The following is a 21,116-nucleotide window of genomic DNA, read 5'->3' on the forward strand; positions in this document are numbered from 1 at the left end:
TCAGAATAATCTATGTTGCGTATGTGCGTGTGTATAAATATAATTCACAACTGGAGAAAATTCTGAAATTCAGTTAGAGGTGCATGAAAATAAGAGCCCCGCCCCTCATGCTAATTCCGTGTCGCTCCCCTCGCAGCGGGCAGGCCTGGAAACCCGGGCCCCGGACTCCCCTCGCACCGGGCGTCTCCCGTGCGAGCCGGCTCCGGGTGCGCGCGGCACTCGCAGCCCGGGCCTCTGGGCAGAGCCCCTTTGCTGCCTCGGGGGCCGAGGCGCCCCCAGGTTCCGGAATTCCCAGCGGGGGGTGGGGGGGTTGCGGTCCCCCACTCGACCTCCCTCTGTCAGATCCCTGCTCAGGCCGGCAGAAGCCCACCTTTGGGGGCCCGAGGCCGGGCCCACTAAGACCTCCCCCTCCTCCCGAGGAAGGTCCGGCCCGGAGCCGGAAAGCGGCTGGAATGGAGCCCACCCCCCAGAGCGAGGCGGAGGCGCTGGGAATTGCACGGTCCGGGTTCCGATCCGGTCCCGGACACTCGCTGGCCCGTACAAGCTACTTCACCCGGGTTCCTCAGTTTCCTCCTCTGTAAAGGAGCCGGAGGAGCAAGTGGCCGGGAACTCCCCACGGGGGTCCCAGGTGGCCACGCCTGGCCCAGGGCGCTGTGTGGGAGGGGGTCGGGGGAAGGTGGGGCGGGCATGGGGAGGGGACGAGCCCTCGGAAGGGCCGCGGCGGCCAAGGCGAAGGTGCAGAGGCCAGAGAGACGTCGAGGGTGGGCGGTGGGCGGTCAGGGTCCGACCGAGAAGCCCAGGGAGAAGGGGCGTGGCGCAAACCGAGCCGGAGGGGAAAGGCTAGGACCGGCCGGGCGCCCCCTCCCCGGCTCCGCCCCCGAGGCCTGAGCCTGGCGACTCCGTGCGGTCCGGCTCCTATCACATGGCCGGCAGGCTGTGTTTTGGTCACGTGTGTGGGGCGGACCCCGACGTCACGGCCCGGGGGTGAGGGGTGCGCATGCGCAGCCGAGGGGGCGGGGGCCTGGGCTTGTTGTGTTGCCGCCCGAGAACCAGAGACGGAGCCCGATCTGCCGTCGCCGCTTCCAGTCTAGTTCTCCTCCTCCGCCGCCGCCGCCACTGCCACTCGAGCCTCTCGACCATGTCGTCTCCGCTGGTAGAGCAGCCGCCGCTGCCCAACAACAACAACAATAACGAGGGCGAGCAGCCGCTGGCCCCGCCCGCGGGCCTCAACAGTGAGTGTCGGGGGGATGGGAGGAGGAACCCAGCTTCGGCCGCTGGCGCCGCCGCCACTTCTGCCCCGGGGGCGGTTCGGGGACACCTATTGGCCGGCTCTTGGAGTCCTCAACCTGATTGATAGGCACGGTCGCCTCTCTTCCCCGGCCCCGCCCCTCATCATCCCACCCTCAGCCTCATTCCCGTCCGAGGGTCCGGTCTGGGACTCGGGGGGCTCCTGGTGTCGGGGCGGGGGCGCGTGCGTGAGCGACAGGCGCAGCGGCCCGTGGTTGGCCACTCGGCCGGGCCCGTTCCAATCCGAGTCGGCGGGGGGCGGGCTTTGGCCGGAGCAGCCCACGGAGGAAGAAGCTAGGCTGGGGGGGGGGGCGCGAGGAAGGGGAGAGCAGCCCCGAGTGGGCCTGAGGGACCGCTGCTTGTCGGGGGCTGGGGAAGGAAAAGAACCGAGCTGGCCCGGGGTCCGGGAGGGACTGTGTGGGGGACGGTGGCCGGCGGAGGAGGAAACTGAGGCAGGCGGCGTTCCGGTGCTTGGGGGGGGGGGGGGCGGTGTTCCGCAGATGGGGACGCCCGGGCCGGGCCCCCTCGTTTAGCCGTGAGAGGCTGGGCCTGGGGGTGCTCTGGATTGGGACGCCGGAGAGAACGGGCCCTGCTCGGACCCCACCCCTCTTTCTGTCCTGGGGTCGCGCTGGCTGGAGAGCCGCTGGATCGGAGGAGCCGCGCAGCTCCGGCCCTGTCCAGTTTAGAGCTGCGGTCCGAGCTCCTTCTGCAGGGAAAAGTCGGACGCGGAGCCGAAGCCACCCTGGAGCCCGAGCAGCCGCCGAGGGGTCCTGGACCCGAGTCCGCCCCTGGGGCCCGGCCCGGGTTCTGTTCCCAACCCCCTGCCAGCCCTGCCGCCCCCAGGCCCTCCCCGAGACCCTGGAGGTGCCCCTTTCTGTACTGCTGCCCGGGCAGGGGCTCCCGGCGTCCCAGCGGGCGCCTCTTCCCAAAAGCAGGCACCCCCTCCCCCCTCACGGTGACCCGGAGGAGCCTTCCCACCTGTGGCTGGGCAGCGGCCTGCAGACGGCTGAAGCCGGCCGGGGTTCCCTGAGCCTCCCTCTCCGGCGGGGTCACGGGGTCGGGCTTATATCCTTGAGCGAGGGGGGTTTCACCACTGGACACGTACTGTGCTCAAAGGTCACAGGAGCTCTAAACACCGGGCTTCTTAAACGTGGCCTCCGCCCTGTGGGAGATCTCGGAACCGAATGTGGGGGTCAGAGGCCGCTCACCGGGCTCTGACCCGCTGGAGATCTCCTTACCTGCGGCACGTCCGGGCAAAGGAATAGGAGAGAAGCCTCGGTGAGTGCTGCTTCACGGCTCCTCCGGAGTCTGGAGAGCCCACTAGAACGGTATCCATCTAAAGCTACTTCCCTCTGCTTCGGGCAGTGGCTTTCCTTTGTCATCTGGTTCATCCATTAAAAAACCTCTTTTCACGATTGAGGAAATTAGTTAGGGACAGGCTGAGGGATTCCTTCGGAAGCAAAGAGTGGGCGCAGCGTTCTCCAGGGCCAGAACAACTTCCTTGTTTCCTTCTCTCCCCCGACTCATTTTATACTTAAGGCTGTATTCTTGCACTGTCGATTCAGGGAAGTGTACCCTATTGTATATGAATTAAAATCTCTGTAAATTCTTTTTTGTTTATAGCCCAGCTCTTCCTCCATCGAGATAATTTCCCCAAATCCTGTCCTCACACGCCAGAGTTAGAAAGGAGAGTTAGCAGTGGACAGAATGTGGGCTTGCAGCCGGGAAGACCCGAGTTTAAATCTAGCTTTAGGCACTTGCTAGCCGGGTGATCCTGGAAAAGTCTCCATCCTGCTTGCCTCAGTTTCCTCATCTGTAAAATGGGGGTTTTTGGTCTGTCATTCCAGCTCAACTGTGGCCATACGTGTCTGATGTGGCAAATGACTGAACAGAAAAGTAAAACTGTGTACTGACTTCTATGCCTTTATTCTCACCTGCTATCCCTCCCTCACTACTAGCAAAGAAAAATGTGATCAGAAACAATGAAGAAAGTGATAAACCATGCAGGATTTCCTCTTGCACCTCTCCGTTTTCTGTGGGATCACTGACCACTACCATTCTTGAATTTGGCAACCCGACAACGGGAAGGGAGACAATACTAAACTTTTCTCTTAAAAAAAGGTGTTGTTCAGTTTCGTCCTTTATGACAAAATGATTTTATGATTGCTTTAAAAGAAGCTGATCAGTACATTCCATCACAAAAAAAAAAAACATTTTTCATTTCCCTTTGACCACAGGGCAGAGAAAATGGGGCTAGACTGCAGTGAATGTTGCCCTTTATGCCAGTTTCAAGAGTGCTGTCACTGGCCAATCACAAACAACTACGTTATGCTGTGCTGGAAAGAAAACCAAGTGCTAGAGATCATGGGAAGGCTGCTGTAGGAAATTTGGTACCAAGAACGTCAAGGTATAGGAAATGGAGGAGAGGAACCTTTAAAAGTTATTGAAAAGCCATCTAGATAATGTTTTAATGACTTGCCCTCTTGCTTCCATATTACACAGCCCTGAAGTGAAGAACACAAATGTCTAAATTGATTTCCCCAAATAATATATTAGTTCTTAGTCCAGTAGTTCAGTCCTCCCCAAAGCATAGGAGGGAAACCTCTACCAGGTGACAGAGCCACTTGGAAGAAAGGACCACTTCTTGCCTTCCTGGAAGGTGTCGCCCTAGGAACTGGCAGCAGAGGCTTCCTTGAAGGCAGTGAAATCTGGGAATCTCGTGCTTCTTGCCCTGAAGTTAATCTAAGGTTGATTCTGGGACGGAACTCGCTGGTGATGATAAAAACCCCTTATGTCTTTTGGTCCTTTCCAAAGCATCTCTTGTCGGTCTGTGCTCTCAGTAGTGATGGCCGGGCAGTTTCCAGCTAGAGAGCTTCATAAAAGTGAGGGGACAAGATTAGGTGGCTCTCAAGGATTCATTTCAATCAGGCTATGGCTTAATGTAGAAACAAAATGCTTATTTTGGTTCTAAGGGAGAAAAAGGAATCTTAGTATTAGTTGATTTTGACTCCCCCCCTCCCCCATTTTTATGCTGAACTCAGCAAACAAGTTAAATGGGATGGTCATGACATTTATCTTAAAATATTTTTCCCAAAAACATCTCTTACATATTTCAACTAGACTTTAATTTATTTTTATTATAGTTTTTTTTAATATACAAAACATATGCATGGGTAATTTTTCAACACTGACCCTTGCAAAAACTTCTGTTCCAACTTTTCCCCTCCTTCCCCCCATTTCCTCCCCTAGATGGCAGGTTGACCAATACATGTTAAATAAGTTAAAGTATATTCAACTAGACTTTTAAAACAATACTCCAGGTTCAATTTTCTTATTTGTAGATAGGAAAAGTGAAATATTTGATTACATTGCTGAGCTGTATGATCTTGTGTTCATTCTACTTGAGGCAGTCTAAAGAAATCCTAAACCAAATTAGATTTGGGAGTTCAAATTCTGCCTTCAATTTTGAGGCCATTGAAAAGTCATTGACATGTTGCAAAATGAAGATAGCAGCGACTTGACTGGGCTGTTATTTTTGGATTGCTTTTCAAATTTTAAAGTTGTATGTAGATAATAGCAATTATCCTAAACTTGCTATTTATTTATTTCTTCTTTTATTTATTTTTGATGTTGGTTGTTGTCATGTTGCAGGCATGTGTCTTCTCACTGCTGGACAAAAAAAATTGAGGAGCTGAGACCTGCAGCTTCAGACAATAGATAGAAAGTTTAGAATTCTTCCCTAGATTCAAAGTCCTTCCAGCTTACTAGGACCTACTATTGCTTTTAATTGAACTAGTCAATCAAGGACCTTAATAGAGGTAATCTCCATGTTACAAAATCCAGATTAACTGGGGTTCCTAATATGCTGTGATCAGAAGGAATCTTAATTTCAAGCATCGAGCAGATAGCACACGTGCATTTGCAGAAACATCAAGGTTCATTTTAGGGACATCACTTTCCGGAGGGTCTTGACACATTTCCTGAAATTTGGTGTCAGTGAGATCTCATTTAGGAAGAAGCTGTATGATAGTGAAAAAGCACAGAGGTTAGAATGGAAGCAAGACCTGATTTAAATATTGGTACCCAATCCTTAGTCTGTGTGATAGAAGGTAATTCACAACTGCCTTACCATCTGTTTCTTCATATGTGAAATGGGGATAACATTTTGGCTTCCGATGATAGGGTTATTGTGTGGGAGTTTTGTAAAGGAGATGGGATCTATTATTATTTTGACCCAATTTTATCCAGAACCTAAGTATTTTTCAAAGGAAGCCTTCAGATGCAGTCCCTCACTGGTGCTCTTGGACCATAATACCGCTAAAATAAGTTCCACCTGGAAGAATTAGGGAGCATTCTTGGTTAAAGAAAGGAAATAACAAACTGGAGTAAAAAGATCCTTGTCTTCCTGGCCAGATCACTGTGAGAGATCTTTAAAAGGGTTGGTGAAGAGAAAATGTCTCTTCAATCTTGTTTCCTTTCTTGCTCTGAAATACCCCTTCCCCCCCAAAAAAAAGTAAGAGTTGGTTACTCTTAACTGTGAAAGAGACACGGCAGCGCCTAATAGTGCATGTAGTCATAATTGTGAATGTCATTAGCTGGACATGTCTGTGGTATTCAACAAACTGAAAACGTGCAGTTCTGAACGTAGCTTGCCTGCTGAGATGCCAACTCAGCCACTCCCAGAGGCTTAGACTGGAAAATGTTGTTTCTGCTGAAAAAGCAATACCATTTTCTTTTACATACATATAAAACTGATTTTTAAAAAGAGAAGCATTTAATAATCAAATCATATTTTTAATTTGTTAAAGTCCTCAGTTGAACTAAAGATATTCTAGTAAAATCATTCATTGCATAAAGTTTGCTTTTTAAGGTTTTTCCCTTTGTTTCATTTGTTTCATTGTCTGTGTATTTAGACATGTGCATAGATAATTTTTTTTTCATTATTTCTCTAGGTAAAATTGAGGGGTCTATTTAGGGTATTTAAAAATTCTGACGTTGTTATTAAGAAAGACCTCAGGTGAATGGGATAAGAGGCATCTCCTGTTAAAGGCAAATTTCACTTTTCTAGTATAAGAGAATGTGTGAAATTAAGCCATTCCTGTTGATAGGGATACCTTGAATTTTGGTTTTTAATAAATAAAATCAAACAGCATTAGCCTCAGAAGAAAATCTTAATAACTGCCCAAGGATTTTTTTTTTTAAAATCACTGCTGTATTAGCTTTTCTCATTGCTCGTTTTCAAGTTGTTAATTTGAAGTTCCCTAAAAGTAATTTGAGATCTAATAACTGTTAGGAATATCATATCTATAATTACATTTGTAAGCCCAGTTCCACTGAAGGATAAACATTACCGCTTATGTTATTGCTGTTTCTGTCTTTGCCCACGTAGACAAATTATGAGAACCAAAACTCATTGAGATGAGCCAGTGGAATGGCATGGATATTTGGACAAAAGAGACTTGAAAGAGAGAAAGAACCTTCGAGCAGATGCCTTGATTTGCCATTTAGCATATATACAACCTCAGGAAAGTTATTTAATTTTACATTTTTATTTCTCCTTGTATAAAATCAAGGGGGTCAATATTTTGAACTCTGAATCTGAGTCTCATCTCTCATTTCCTATGTGAAGAAACTGGGACCTACAGAGAGAATGTCTTATGTAGACTTAGAAAGACATCATAGCCTTGAAAAACTGAACGGGTACTTGTTGTTTATTTGTTTTCCCGGGGCTCATTCTTTGATCTTGTGATTGGACATACCAGATGCATGTAGGCAACTTTCCTGGAAATGTCAAGAAATGAAGAAATCATAAATTGTGCCTCTGGATTTAGTGTCCTTCCCAGTATCATTCCCAGAATCTCTTTCTAGTCAAGTGTCAGTTCTTCCCCAAAGGCTTGCTTATCTGGCCCAGACTTGGTGATTAGGAGATCCTTGTGTTAGGATCTTTGTTTTCCCAGTTTGTTTTTACTCAAAAATACAATGCACTTTGGTAGGGGTGCTGAGAAAGATAGGACACAGGGTCACTTCCTGCTGGGAGCTTATGTCATCTTTGGAAAGATTCTTGCAGATACAGATCCATAGTACCAATGACTGAGGAATTTCAAATGAGATCATGTTAGGTAGAAATTGGGCAATCATGGACAGTTATGGAAGAAACCATATAGGATTTTGTTTTAGATTCATAGAACAAGCGTTGGACTTGGAGTCCATACACCTGAAGCTGACAGGCAGGTAGTTTCTTTTGTGATCCTGAGAACTTTGTTGTTTTCATCTGTATAATGGGAATGCAAATACTTTTTTTTTTTTTTTTTTAAATAGTACCTCACAAGGTTATTGACACTAAGGTGTAATGTTTAAAAAGCTCTATTATTGAAGAACTCCTTTCACTGAGTGGTACTCATGGGAAGCATGCTAGTTTGCTGGATGATGATGGCTTACTTATCTCCCAGACCTCCTGCTCTGAATGAATGTGGTCCTCGTCAAGGGGCAATGGTTCCACCCTTGACCTGCTATTCCTTTTTTGGGAAACATTTAATTTTTGTTTTATTTTTTTCTCAATTACATATAAACCAAAATTCTTAACATTCATTTAAAAAATATTGAGTTCCAAATTCTCTCCTTTCGTCCTTTCCCCTGCCTTGAGAAGGCAAGCAATTTAATGTAATTTTTACATGTCTAGTCATGCAAGACATTACCATCTTAGCCATATTGCAGAAACAAAAACACTGCCCCCCCAAAAAACAAACCACTCAAGAATATTACAGTTTAAAAAGTAGGTTTCAGGCTGCATTCAGACACTTAGTTTTTTCTCTGGGGGCAGATAGCATTTTTCAGTCCTTTGTATTGTTGAGAATAACTAAGTTAATCATTGTACAATATAGCTGTCACTGTGCACGATGTTCTCTGGTTCTGCCTGCTTCACTTTGCATCAGTTTGTGTAAGTTTTCCCAGGTTTTTCTGAAAGTAGCCTGCTCATCATTTCTTGTAGCACAGTAGTGCTTTTTCAGCCGTTCCCCAATTGGTGGACATCCCCTCAATGTTCAATTCTTCGCTACCACAGTATCTGCTCTAAATATTTCGTGCGTGTAGGCCGTTTTCTTTTTCTCTGGTTTCTTTGTGATACAGAGTTAGTAACTGTTAGTATTGCTGTGACCTGAGGTTTCTGTGGAGAACTGAGTCTGTCCAGTCTTCCCTGCCTTGGTACAGAGGACATAGGCGTAGGAAAATATAGATATCCACCTTAATACTGTGACGAAGGGGGATCCATTTCATTAAGACTATCCCTGACTGAGTCTAGAAACTTTCAAATTCACCTGCATGTGAAGGGTGACGAAAGTTAGAAGTTCCCTGGGTTCAGAAACCTCCCAGATATTTTCATTAGCACGGTCCCTCCCCATCTCCCTATTGGCTCCACCCCCTCCAGCTGTACAGCTTCCCCCACTTTTAATAGGATGGGTTAGGCCGGAGCAGACGCTGAGTTTGTGTACAAAACAGCCCTAGAAAACCAAGAAAAAAAGGAGAGCTTATGGGACAGGAGAAATAAGAGCAGATTACAAGGTAGGTTTGTGTATGGAAGGCGAGGGGGGAGGAGAGAGAAGTGAGTTTGGGGGTGATCTAGACCTGTTTCTGGGCTACCTGGGGAGGCTGCTTAGAGGAGAGAATCACTGGACTGGATCTGGAGGACCAGGTTTAGCCCCAGTTCTTCTTGGGAAGCTACTTGACCTCTTCAGCCTCATTTCCTTCTCTCCAAAACTAGTTCTCTTTTATTTTGGAAACTACTATATTTTGCGAAGCCTCAGGCTCAACCAATTTAGGCTTTTTGCATTTGAGTAGTTGAGTTTAAGTCCTTTGGGCTAGATTAAGACTTTTTGTTCTAAAGTGAATTTGGTAATATTGATGAATATTTGAGAAATTTGGTAGCTATCTGTTTTGATTGAAGAGCTTTGCTAATGTTTTGGTTTATGTTATAGATGTGCAGTTAACAGCTGAGGCCCACTACGAATTATAGGGTGACTAGGATATATTTAAGAGTTGGTATTATAAACCAGAAAGGCAAGAAGGTACACAGTCTTGACCTCCTTGTCTATTTAAAACAATATAATTTCTCAAAATAATTTCCTCTGAGCTGAGTGATTATATAATTACTCTAGCAATCAATATATAGGGTGATGAATGTCTGCTTTTCTCCACTTTTTCTTTAGTGTTTTTGTTTGTTTTGGGGCTGGCCTGGATTGTTATCAGGATTCAGCATATTCACATCTGTTTGCTGTGCAGGGCAAATGTTTGTCTCACTGTGGTTATAACTGAAGTTATCTGGCTTGCTCAACAGGTTCCTGGGTGGAGCTCCAGATGAACGGCAATGGAAATGGCAACGACGGGAATGGAAATGGGAAAAATGGGGGTCTCGAGCATGTTCCCTCCTCGTCCTCCATTCACAACGGAGACATGGAGAAGATTCTTTTGGATGCCCAGCATGAATCAGGACAGAGTAGCTCCAGAGGCAGTTCTCACTGCGACAGGTAAAAGAGACTTATTTTTGCCATCTGTTATAAAATGAAGGGTAGCCCAAAGCATTTTATGGGTTTAACTCCTGGCATGTATGAAGTTGAGCTGATCCAAAAGCCGGCTTCCATGCCAGGCAGCTCTACATTGGAGAGGCCCCTCTTTCTGATCCTGAGTGTGGGGGAGAGACTGACGGGCCGGGTGAAAACTAAGCAGCTGTTTCGGCCATCTGGGGCGCTGGGCCGGAGGACTGCTTGGCCCCTTCTGGCTTAGCACCTTTTCCTTTTTTAGGAGGATGCTGGCTAGTTTTTAAGTCTTGGCTGATTCATAGTTCATTGAAATTCTTCTTTGGCCCTGAGCCAGAGAGAGGTTTGGGGCTACCAGGATCACTGAAGGAGGCAAGAGATAGTTTTGTGTGGACATGTCCTTGGGTCTTAAAGGAAGAAATTTCTGTTCTGTGTGAGAAGTCAGCAGCTAGTTTTTGTTTTGTTATTTCTTAAAGCAAACTCTGTTAACAGTGAGTGACCTCCTCCTGCCTCTGCCTCCAGCAGTTCACTGTTTATCCAAATTGGCTTTAATATCAGCTGTGGCTTCAGAATGATGTTTAAATAAGGAATTATCTAAAATGGGATTTCAGCTCAACCACTAGATAAGACCTTTACTGTGCATTGAATTCTGTGGCTCGGGAACCCCAGGAGCAGAGGACCTGTTGGCGTTTTTCTCCAGCTGCTCTCACTGAGTAAAGGAAGAAATTTAACCCTTGTTTTCTGCTGTAGAGCTTTCCTTTGATTTACTATGTAGGATATAAATATCACCTGTGATTTGGTTCTGATAGTGTCATGCTGAAGGGCAGTCCCTATGTGTACCTCCCTGCCCCCCGCACTTGAAATGAGGGCCTGAGGATGGTCCTGTCCCCTTCTGCAGGTCTCCTGCTCCTCTGGTCACTCGAAGTCATCCGTGAGCAGGGATCCCCCCTGATCCTCCCCATCCTGGGTCCAGCCATTCCTCAGGTGCTGTCAGGTGGGCCTCCAGGGCCTTGCTTTTCTTTCTGTTTCTACCGCCAGCCCCTTCCTCTTCTCTGGGGGGGCTGCCTGGGTTCAGCCTCCACTTCATCTTTAACTTGGCTGCCACAAGAACGTGGAGAGCATTGGTTTGCCCTCCATGCTCTCCTGTACCAGAAGCGACATTGGCTCCCGATTCAGCCAAATGGCTTCTTTTGGCATGTCGAGCCCTTCACGCCTGCTGCCACCCTGGCCTACAGCTGCTTCCTGAATTTAGTTTTCCATCTCCCAACTTTTGCTTTTCCATCCTCCCTGACTTCTTTATTCTTTTCCTAAAGCCTCTTAAAAGTCCTTCGCTTCCTTGGAGATCCAGCACAAGCCTCCCCACCAGGAAGCCGACCCTGATGCCACAGATCAGGGTCTTCCCCTCAAGGAGCATGCTCTAGCTAGCCCTGTGACCAGCAGCTGGCCAAGAGAATGTCCCCTCAGGAGGGCAGCCATCCTGGGGCGCTTTTAGTCTCTTTTCCAGGCACCTCCCATGGTTCTTTCCCCAGGGCAGAGATGTAGTTAGATGTGGGAGGCCTGATGTAAAATAGAGCTGAGTCCCTTCTGCATCTCCTCCCCGAGGCCTGGACTCTCAGCATTTTAGAAGAGCCCGGGAATGATTGAGTTCCTGGGATCACCTTATCACCCAGCAAAGTCAGATCCCAAAGGACTGGCCTGAAGTGGCTGATTTCTAGGGTCACACTGAGAGGAAAACCTCACTCATTTTTATTTTGAACTGGCCTGATGATGGCTTTCTGAGCTGCCTTTACTTTCTTATCCATCTGCTGTTGCTGGGCTGTGAAGCAACAGACTGCTGGCATAAGGAAGCGCCGAGCTCGGGGAGGGGCCTCCTCCTCGTCAGATGGGGCTGATGGGGGCCGGAGCCTCCCAGGTGGCTAAGGGTCCAAGGTCTTGGCAGTGTCTAGTCCTGTCCTAACCTGGATCCCAGAACAGCAGGAGTTAGGAGCTCCCGCTCCGATGGCGTGCTAGAGCCAGTTACCTCCTGCACGGGTTGCCAGCACTTCCTCAGTTGGGAGTTGGTCATCCAGTCAGTTGTGAGGCAGGCGAGGCCCAGGGATGGCCTGATGAGCTTGTGTTTTCACAGAGATAGCCTGCACACAAGCTCTGGCGTTCTAGGCCACTCCTGGTGATAAAGTGTCTGCCTCTTGGACCAAGGGCAGCCCAGTGAGGCTTCGGGAGGCCCATGAGCCCTCTAGTGTCTACTACTTCTCCGGGTTATTGTAGAGGCTTTTTTGGGGTAACGTATACAGAATCCTTTGCAAGCTTTAAGTGCTGTGCCAACAGTTGTTTTTGTTAAATCATTGTGAGGTTGAGCTTAGTGTCAGTAGATGGAATAGCTATCTTAATGCGGTCACAGAATTTTGACTTAATTCTGTTCATCCAGAGGCAGTTCCACATCTTAGGGCTATATTTGCTTTCTTTAGAAACTGGGAGTTAAATTGACCCAGTCATCCTTGGAGAGAGGCCCTGAACTCCACCTGCCATTCATTCCTGCTGAGTAAATCAGCAGGGCTAGAGCATGGCCAAGGGTGAGGGGTTGGGCTTCTGCAATCTCCGCTTGGAAAGGGCATTTCTCTGGGATTTTCTGTACTATATCTAAAAGAGAAAAAAACACAATGAAGGCCACATTCTTTTAGAGAAGGGAAACTACTTTTGGGGGGGAAAGATCTGAAAGAACTTGGTGCTTTTAGATGAAATTTTATTTCCTCTCAGTTATTTTTATAAAGAAATGGTTCTCACCAACTAATTGTGTTTTATCCCCCTTTTCTTTAGCTTCCTGTCAACATTGTGAGATGGGGGGAGTGTGGAGGGATTGGGGGGATGTTCCTTGATTCCTTACTGAAGTTTTTTTTTGTTTTGTTTTGTTTTTTTTGGAAGGACATAGGCTGTAGCTTTGGGTCATTCAGTTTCTCTCCAGCAGAATGGAAACTAATGGTGCACCCTTTTTCCCCTCAGCCCTTCCCCACAAGAAGATGGTCAGATAATGTTTGATGTGGACATGCACACCAGCAGGGACCATAGCTCTCAGGTACCTTTTCTCATTCCAAGGGAGATATCTAGCAAAATGTAACTCCTTTTTCAGAATAAAAAACAAAACACAAAACATTTTGCTTAATATATAAAAGGGTAAAAGTTTGGTTGAAATAAATGAGTCGTTTGGTTTCTGATTTTTGAGCTTGGGAATGTTCCTTTCTATAAAGACTGTGTATAAAGACCGAAAGTTCTCCTATCTACTATTTATCACAACGATATTCCAAGGAGAGAAGGGCAGATTATTATTATCTCCTGAGAGTGGTCCAGTGGTTAGAGCTGGCTCAATAGGGAAGGTCTGGGTTCAGGTTCTGACTCCAATGTAGGACACATCACTTTGTGTCCCCACAGTGCCCTGAGCATCCTTCCAGAGACCACGGTTTATAGAGGCTGCTGGTCATCTTTGGGGGAGCACATCCTCCCTCAGAGTCGCAGTCAGAACTGGCCTCCCTCCCTGTCCCCAGAAGGGTTATGTGAGAGGGAAGATCCCTAGGGGAGCCTGCAGCTGGGTCGACATGCTGTCTCCACCCTTCTGCTTCGGCTTGGGTCAGTTTGATTCCCCACGGTGTGAGCCGACAAAGTAAGACGAGCTCCCTCAGGCTCCCTCTCCTTTTTCTGCCGTTCCCTGAAAAGTGAGATCTCTCAGGCCTTCCCTTCAGATCCCTGCCCCGGGTTGCCTGGAGGCCATCAAGAGGAGGTCCTAGTGCCGGATGGCAGAGAGAGAATCCTTTCTCAGGTATCCACAGTTTGTTGAGGAGACACTGGAAATGACAGCGGGGGAGCCTTGGCTAAGAAGCAGCGTGAAGCTAAGTGAACTCTGCTTTTTGGTTTTTAATGAGGATTCTTCTCAGCTGTGGTTGGTACACCATGTCCAACCTAAGTGACAAGTGAAATGTAGGCAGATTGCTGTGCCTCTGGTCACTGAGCACCCCAAAAGGGCCAGGCTGGGAGATCTCCAGACACAGAAAGACTGTCATGGGGCCCCGGCCAGCTGAGGATGACTGAACTTGCACAAGCCTAACCTCTGGGGGGAAGGGCAGCCTTGTCGCTGCAAGGAATAATGATGCTTGAGCAATCTGGTGGAATTCTGTGAGTGTGGGGAGAAGGCCAGCAAGCCCGCCCAGTTTCCTTAAACAAGTCGGCCCATCGAGGTAACGAGAAAGGGAGCTCGCTGAGACTCTAGCGACCGGGGCAACCAAGCAGAAGAAGAGATGCAGACCTTTCCTGGAGAGAACTCCGGATGTGGACACGGAGTTCTGATAAGTATCCTGCCAGTCAGGGGACCCTCATCTGTGTAGCAGGAGACTTCTGCTGGATCCACATTCGGGAACTTCTGGCCCTAATTCCTAGGCTTCCATCTCTGTCTCAGGGACCCACATTGAGAACAGCGCTTGCTCCTCAGGGACATGTTTGTCCAGGGCTTGTCAAAGTCACGGAAGGAGACTTTTCAAAGGCTCTTCTGTCCCAAGAAGGTCCAAAACAGGGGCTGATGTCTGGCAGCGGGAAGAGGAAGAGCTCCTGCTCGAAGAATGGCCGATTCCAAGCTGTCCATTTTGATCTTAGAAAAGAATCTCCTAAGGCTGTATATTCAATGTATTAGAATAGGTTGAGAATGGCGTCAGGTGGCCATGGTGGCGGGGCCCATAATCCACACGAGTTAAGAAGGCCTGTTCTAGGTTGCTCTGTTTCAGGGCTCTTGAAATAAGGTTATGATCCATCTTAGTAATGTAGCCACCCTTCTGTTTTACACACCCACCCCTACAGCGGGCTGACCAGGGCCGCTTCTCAGGCCCTCTGGGCACTGAGGGACATGCGTGTGCACATGGGAACTCTGGGTCTTCCATCTGAAGAAATTCAGTATTGTCGTATGTAAGCTTGTGAGGAGCTGAGCACGGCCCCTCCGTTCTGGAATACCAGAACTTCAGGGTACTTCTTCGATCCTAGTTGGTAAGTTGAACAAAAGTAAAAATCGAGTGATGCACACTGCAAAACCCAAATCATCTCAGGGTTTCCGTTGAATGGTTTAAGTCCATTAGCTGGTTATTAAGGAGAGCTTTGTGCACAAGGGTGTTCCCTTTGGAAGTGGAGAGGAGCAGACGTGACTCCCCTCCCCCCGCTGGGGTTAAGTGACTTGCCCCGAGTCAGATAGGAAGTGTTAAGTGTCTGAGATCAGATTTGAACTCCTGAATTTAAGGCTGGTGCTCTATCCACTGCGCCACCTAGCTGCCCCCTATGACTTTGCCTTTTCAAGGCCTGACGTGGGCTGGGTGAACCTCAGGCTGTGAGCCACTTTTGTGTTCTTTAAAGTACAGATCATAACCTTTTTTCAAGAGCCCTGAAGTAGAACAGAACAAGTTTCCTTAACTTGGATGGATGGGAAGCCCTCTCCCTTCGTCTCCTACCTCGTGGCCATCTGAAGCCATTCTCAGAATGTAGATAGGATACATAGGATTATGAAGGGAACTGAGTATATTAGAATACAGTTATCAAAGTATTAAAAAATGAGATTATGGAAACCCTGGTTTAAAAAGCTCATTTTTAAATGTAGAACAAAACTGGTTGCATGATCCCAATTTGAAGGTGTTTTCATATTAATGAAACTTTTAAACAATTTTTTTAAATGCACTTTTGCAGGGAGAAGAGCAAAACAGTGAATTGTAAATGGGGTGATGTATTGGAATCAGGCAGTCAGGCTTCTCATGACAAATTCCTGACTCACTTCTTTTACCAGCAATCCTCCTCCGAGTCCAAATTCACTGAAGACATGAGACCAGATCTTGGAAATCTTTTTTTAGCTCTAAATTCTGGTTTGGATGTGCCAGCTTCCCATTTCACTGACCACTGAGGGTCTTAACTTGGAACCCGATTCAAATCAACTCTCTTTGAAAGCCTTTGAATCCAGAATGTCAGATTTCTTAGAAGCCTCTCCGGCTCCTTTGGAAATTCCCATCTGCTTGCTTTGGGCTTGATGGTGATTTTAAAGAATAGAAGACGTTTCTCTACAATCCTGCTTAAATAAGCTATATGAGGAATAAAATCAGAAGGAAAATTAAATATTCCAAATCGCTTCTGGTTGAGCCAAATGAGTTTTTAGGGTAGTTTCAAATAACTGTTTAAACCAGTTTGAGCAGCGATTGTCTAAAAATACCAATCTCCACTTTTACTGTTGATTTTTGACTTCCTGTGCTGTTTATTTTGGCCAGCTTTCCTTTCTAAAACTACTTAAGTCCATGAAGCTGACTTGAATTCCTAGGAAGATGTTAAATATTTATCAGGCCTGACTTGTGTAGAAAAGGAAAAAAAGGAGCCATAGATTCATCAGCATCTATGCAGTGGATGATTTTGGATTGTCCTTAATGGAAATAACACTAAAATAACCGGTAGCCTTTTTGCTTTCTATCCCTGAAGCTAGCTGCTCTTGTATTCGAGGTGGTGTTATTTTGTTTTTCTTGTATTAAAATATAAATTCTCCTTCCCAGTCTGAAGAAGAAGCTGCAGAAGGAGAAAAAGAAGTGGAAGCTTTGCAGAAAAGTGTGGACTGGGTATCGGACTGGTCCAGTCGGCCTGAGAACATCCCCCCCAAGTGAGTGACCCAGCAGTCCGTCGAGAGGCTTTAATGGCTCACTGGTTCCCTCCATTCTCTGTAGTTGGACCTGACCATTCCTGGTGCTCTCCTCTTCTTTTCTTCTCTCCTGTCGGTCTTTCTCGGTATGGGCTTCCTAACCCATTGCTTCCTCTGTATTTCTTTCCTCAGGGAATTCCACTTTCGGCACCCTAAACGTTCCGTTTCTTTAAGTATGAGGAAAAGTGGAGTCATGAAGAAAGGAGGCATTTTCTCTGCAGAATTTCTTAAAGTGTTCATTCCATCGCTTTTCATCTCTCACGTTTTGGCTTTGGGACTAGGGTAAGTCCTAGAGAAATTGGGATGTTTGCATTATTCACTTACTCCCTTTCAGTTAATCCCATAATCTAGAGCTCACCACAGTGCTGGGCACATAGCAGGTGCTTAGTAAATGTTTATTGATTGTAATGGAAAGAATATGTTTTCAAAAACCTTGGGGTGTCTTGCATTTGATTTCAGAGAATTTCCAGGGAGTTATTATTAGAGGGCTTAGGTTGCTACAGTATGCATCAGCCACAGGTGAAGTGTTGTCAGTAACTCACACTGAATACTTACCTTTATCTTAGACTGTTTTCAAATTCGATGTCAAGGAATATTTAGAAAACCTCTGATATCATGGTGTCTAGAAAATCCAGCAACTCATATAGGTGTCCTTCCAGGGATGGCAGAATACGCCCTTGTCTTTGAAATGCCCCTTGGAGCCTGCCGCTGAAAGCCATGGGCTTTCTTTTCTGTCATGGCAGTCATTGGAAGGAGAAATATCGACGGTGCAGATTTCCCATGACTTTCCTGTCCAGCCCCTCCATATTCTAGGCATATTGGGTCAGTGGGCTCTGCCTATAAAATTGCCTTTATTTATAAATGGAATATCAGTTTCATCTTGGTCTGAACAATCAGCTAGAATCTGTGAAAGATGTAAGACGTCACTAAGAAGTAGGGAAAGTCCCCTGTTTTATGTTATTAAACTTGCTATGTTTTGGTTCTGTACATAAGCTAAAAGATGAGTTACTCCCTTTGAGGAGCTGTCGGGAAGGGCAGAAGGGCTCTAGAGCCTGGCATGACTGAAGAAGAATACCGAACAACAGCAGCTCATATGAGTGCTGCCCATTTAATATTCTTGGGTTGTCTAAAAATGGAAGGGGCAGGGCCTGGGAGCCTCCTCTGCTGCCCTGGGCTCCCCGCTCTGCCCGTTCCTCATCTCCTGCCTAGTGGGGACTCAGGCCCAGAGCTCGTAAGGCCCCATAGTAAGTAGCAAAGCCCAGATTGAGACACTGGTCGAGCGGTTAATCGTCACGGATGTTCCCTAGGTCCCGGGAGGGCAGGGCAGGTCGGTCTTTTGGCTGAGAAGGACAATCTGTGTGACCTGCTTAGTGAGACAGCATTAGGGGTGCGCAGCCCTCAGAGGCGGAACATAACGTGCTGTGTTTCTTTTCAGCATCTATATCGGGAAGCGGCTGAGTTCCCCATCGGCTAGCTCCTACTGAGGGGGAGGAGCCCGGACGTGCCCGTGAAGTGCTCTCCCCGTCCCGTTAGTGTATTGGAACTCGAGACCATTCTCAGCATGCCCCAGTCCGCGACCCTCTTTGTACATGTCCACGGTCCAGCTCCTCTTGGGATTCAGTATTTTATCCAAGCTCTTGGGAGGCCTTGTCATGACCTCGTTCTCTTCCTGGCCTGTAAGACCCTCAGTTTCCTCACAGAGTTTACCGGTGTCTAGAAATTGGCAAAGTCTTCTTTTCAACACAGAGGCCACCAGCAAATGATTTTTTCCCCCCATGACCCTGTTTGTTGCCTCTTTTTCCATCCCACTTCAGTTAGAGCTGCAGCATTTCCATAGAAGTATTGACTGCTTTAGGACAACGGCCATCATTCTTCTAAAAAGAAAGCAGGTTAGCAAGCGTCTTATCAAACCTTGATTTTTCAAGACAAAAGACGAGCTCTCTTAAGCTCGCAATTTATAGCTGTAACAAAAACAAGAAAAAAAGTAGTCTGTGGCAATAAAAAAATGTATTTAAAACCAGCTTAGGGAACATTTTCTCTCCAAGCCTCCCGGTATTGACCGGCACTTTGGAAATGTTCAGGAGGTCGGCCGCACGGATAAACGATGGCGACTAAGCAGAACGAGGACCAGAGGGTTGTCAGAACGCCGAGCCCGCCCTTCTGGCAGGCAGGGCCGCAGGCTAGACCAGACAAGGAAGAGGACAATGCTGGGAACTTTGGGTGGGTGGGGGGGAGTTTTCCTGCTGTGTGTGAAGTTGTTTCGTTCTTCATCTCTTTTCCTTAAAGGATGGTTTTCCCCTTTTTTCCCCTAAAGAGAAGTTCTGCTTGATGAATTCTAGTTGGTTTGGTGCATTTCTAGGCTTCTTGTTATTGGAAATTCCATTTCTTCTGGAGCCCTTTAAAGACTCCCTTGGGCCTCCGGAGCTCTGCCGAGCATGGGGGCTGCTCTGTGCAGCGTCCTGGGGGGTGGGGAGCAGTTGACCAAGTCCTGAAACGACGTTCCTTCTGGTGGTGGGTCCAGCGCTCCCATTTGTTACTGTTTACCTTACAGTCTTTCCCAGGGCAACGCCAGGGACCCTTGAGCTGTCTCCGGGGTACCCCTTCTAGGTGATGGAACTCTGCATTTGGGGAACACGGCCTCTTCTTCAGTGACACTTTCCTTCTTCAAAATGTGAAGCTTTAGTACCAAATTGTTAGGAAGCATCAGGATTTCGTGTCCTCAAGTAGCTTTTATTGGATTTCAGAACATGTAGCATGACTCTGAAGGATACTACTATATGTTTGTTATATAAATAATTACTGTTTATGATATAGATTTTAATATTGGCTATTTAGAGAACCATTGTTAATTTGACAACTAGCAATTTGCTCTCATTTAATTAGCGTGTTAGGTTGATGTGAGTAAAATACTAAGATAACCAGCTTGGCCAATTTGCAGAGACATTTCATCAAACTGTTTTTTTCTGCATCACATTTTATAAAGTGGATGAATTATGGCAGAAACGAACCATCAGGCCGTACACAGAATTCAGTTCTTAACTGACTTGTTTGTATTAGTACAACTGGCTATGGCGAGTATGAAATAACTTCTTGATTGTGCTTAAATTTGTTTTCTCCTACCATTCGAGTAGACATTGTAGGGTGTGAGCCAGGGCCAAAATAAAAGCGACAATTAATTCTTTTTAGATGTCTTTGTTATTTCTCTTCTCCATCTAAATGTGGTAACACTTGATTTGCTTTCTGTAACCTATTTATTTCAAGTATAGATCTTGGATTTCCTTTGGAGGTGATTGAGAAGCCTGATGAGGCTAAGATGGCAGTGAACACATGGTTTAAAAGTGATATAAATGGAAAAGGCTAGTTTACTCATAAGGACTAATTAATGGCACCTTGTTTTGTTTTAGAATTGGCACAATTCCAGGGCCGGAGTGGGGAGGGAGGCAGGAAAGAAGATTTCTTTTTTAAATTGGGCACATCTTTTTAAGAGAAATAAACGCATTCTCCCCCCCCCTCCCTTCTAAGTTAAATACTGGTTTTGATCTATAGTGTGTTTAAAACTTGATTATCTTTACAGCTTTTTGACCCTTGAAAATAAATCCACCTCTGTCCTATAATTTCTCAAGTAGCTGTGAAATCAACTGTTTTGGGAATCTTCCTGAAATAAAAATGCCTAGAGCTTGTTATCATAAGATGATACGAGGCAGTATTTAGTGGTAACCCTCCTAGAGGTTTGGGGTGGAAGTCTTGGTGTCCCAAACTGTGAGTGAACACAAACAGATCAATGTGTATTCTGACAAGGGTTTCGGCTCTTACAACAGTTGACGTTTTGTAAAGATAAATGTTTTAAAAGCTTTATACCTGTTTACAGTTTTGGAAATAAATGCAGGCTTCATTTATGTTGAACGAAAACTGGCTTAAATATTTGTAAATAGGATCAAGAGCAAAACTGCATAAACTTGCACAAGGCAAAATGGAGCAAGTTAGCTTGCTGTAGCAAAGCATTGACTGTTCGGGGGGGAAAAAAAAAGAAAAATTGAAGAGCACCATTCAGATTCTTTCAGCAAATTGAACCATTTGATGAAATGATTGGAATTAACTGAGCCAAAGTGATTCTGCATTCCTCATCGATTTAGTTATTAGCACTTTGTAACATTATATACAGTTTACAATATGTGTATAAACTGTAGTTATAAACATTTTGTGCCATTAAAGCTCTCACAAAACTGGGTTTTTCTATTAGTAAGTCATTTTATGCCCTGCTTTTTTTGGGGGGGCCTGGGATATAAAGGAGAAGAGGGGGGGTTTGGTATATCTGCTTTTAGTCTTTGATCTCTTACTTAGCAAAGACTGGCCATTTGCAGGAGGCAGCGTGACATGGCCTTGAAATAAGGAAGCCCTAAAAGAATCCTGGCTAAAGGGATCAAATCTCTTGGTGTCCCACTAAGTCTCCAAGACTAGGTTGCCAAGGAGTGCTGTTCTGAACTGGGCCAGAGGCCCATTTCAGAGAACACTGAATATTCCAGGTCCAGACCTAGCCTGATTGGCCAGCCTGCCCTTCCTTGCTGTAGATTCCGGGACCTGCATGGAAGGTCCTTCTCAAACACCCT

At 46.5% G+C, this 21,116-nt stretch overlaps 1 protein-coding gene across 2 annotated transcripts; it reads left to right on the forward strand.

Moving 5' to 3' along the window:
• Window positions 1-980: 980 nt before the first annotated feature.
• BNIP3L (BCL2 interacting protein 3 like) lies at window positions 981-20,732 on the forward strand. 2 transcript variants are annotated; one of them, XM_074285443.1, is made up of 6 exons: window positions 981-1,232; window positions 9,617-9,806; window positions 12,813-12,885; window positions 16,367-16,470; window positions 16,642-16,791; window positions 17,945-20,732. In XM_074285443.1, exons 1-6 carry the CDS (start codon window positions 998-1,000, stop codon window positions 17,991-17,993), a joined length of 801 nt encoding a protein of 266 aa, XP_074141544.1. In that variant the 5' UTR covers window positions 981-997; the 3' UTR covers window positions 17,994-20,732. The 2 variants fall into 2 exon arrangements, with proteins under 2 accessions (XP_074141544.1, XP_074141545.1); XM_074285444.1 differs by lacking the exon at window positions 981-1,232 and adding an exon at window positions 8,698-8,844.
• Window positions 20,733-21,116: the final 384 nt, after the last annotated feature.

This window comes from Sminthopsis crassicaudata, chromosome 2, assembly GCF_048593235.1.
Source record: "Sminthopsis crassicaudata isolate SCR6 chromosome 2, ASM4859323v1, whole genome shotgun sequence".
NCBI classification, from domain to species: domain Eukaryota; kingdom Metazoa; phylum Chordata; class Mammalia; order Dasyuromorphia; family Dasyuridae; genus Sminthopsis; species Sminthopsis crassicaudata.

Excerpts from the sequence above, each read along its gene's own strand:
- BNIP3L (XM_074285443.1), top strand. The coding sequence starts at position 998 with ATGCGCAGCCGAGGGGGCGGGGGCCTGGGCTTGTTGTGTTGCCGCCCG. Across the intron at positions 12,886-16,366 it reads GCAGGGACCATAGCTCTCAG|TCTGAAGAAGAAGCTGCAGA; the intron begins GTACCTTTTCTC and ends TCTCCTTCCCAG. Across the intron at positions 16,471-16,641 it reads CCTGAGAACATCCCCCCCAA|GGAATTCCACTTTCGGCACC; the intron begins GTGAGTGACCCA and ends TTCTTTCCTCAG.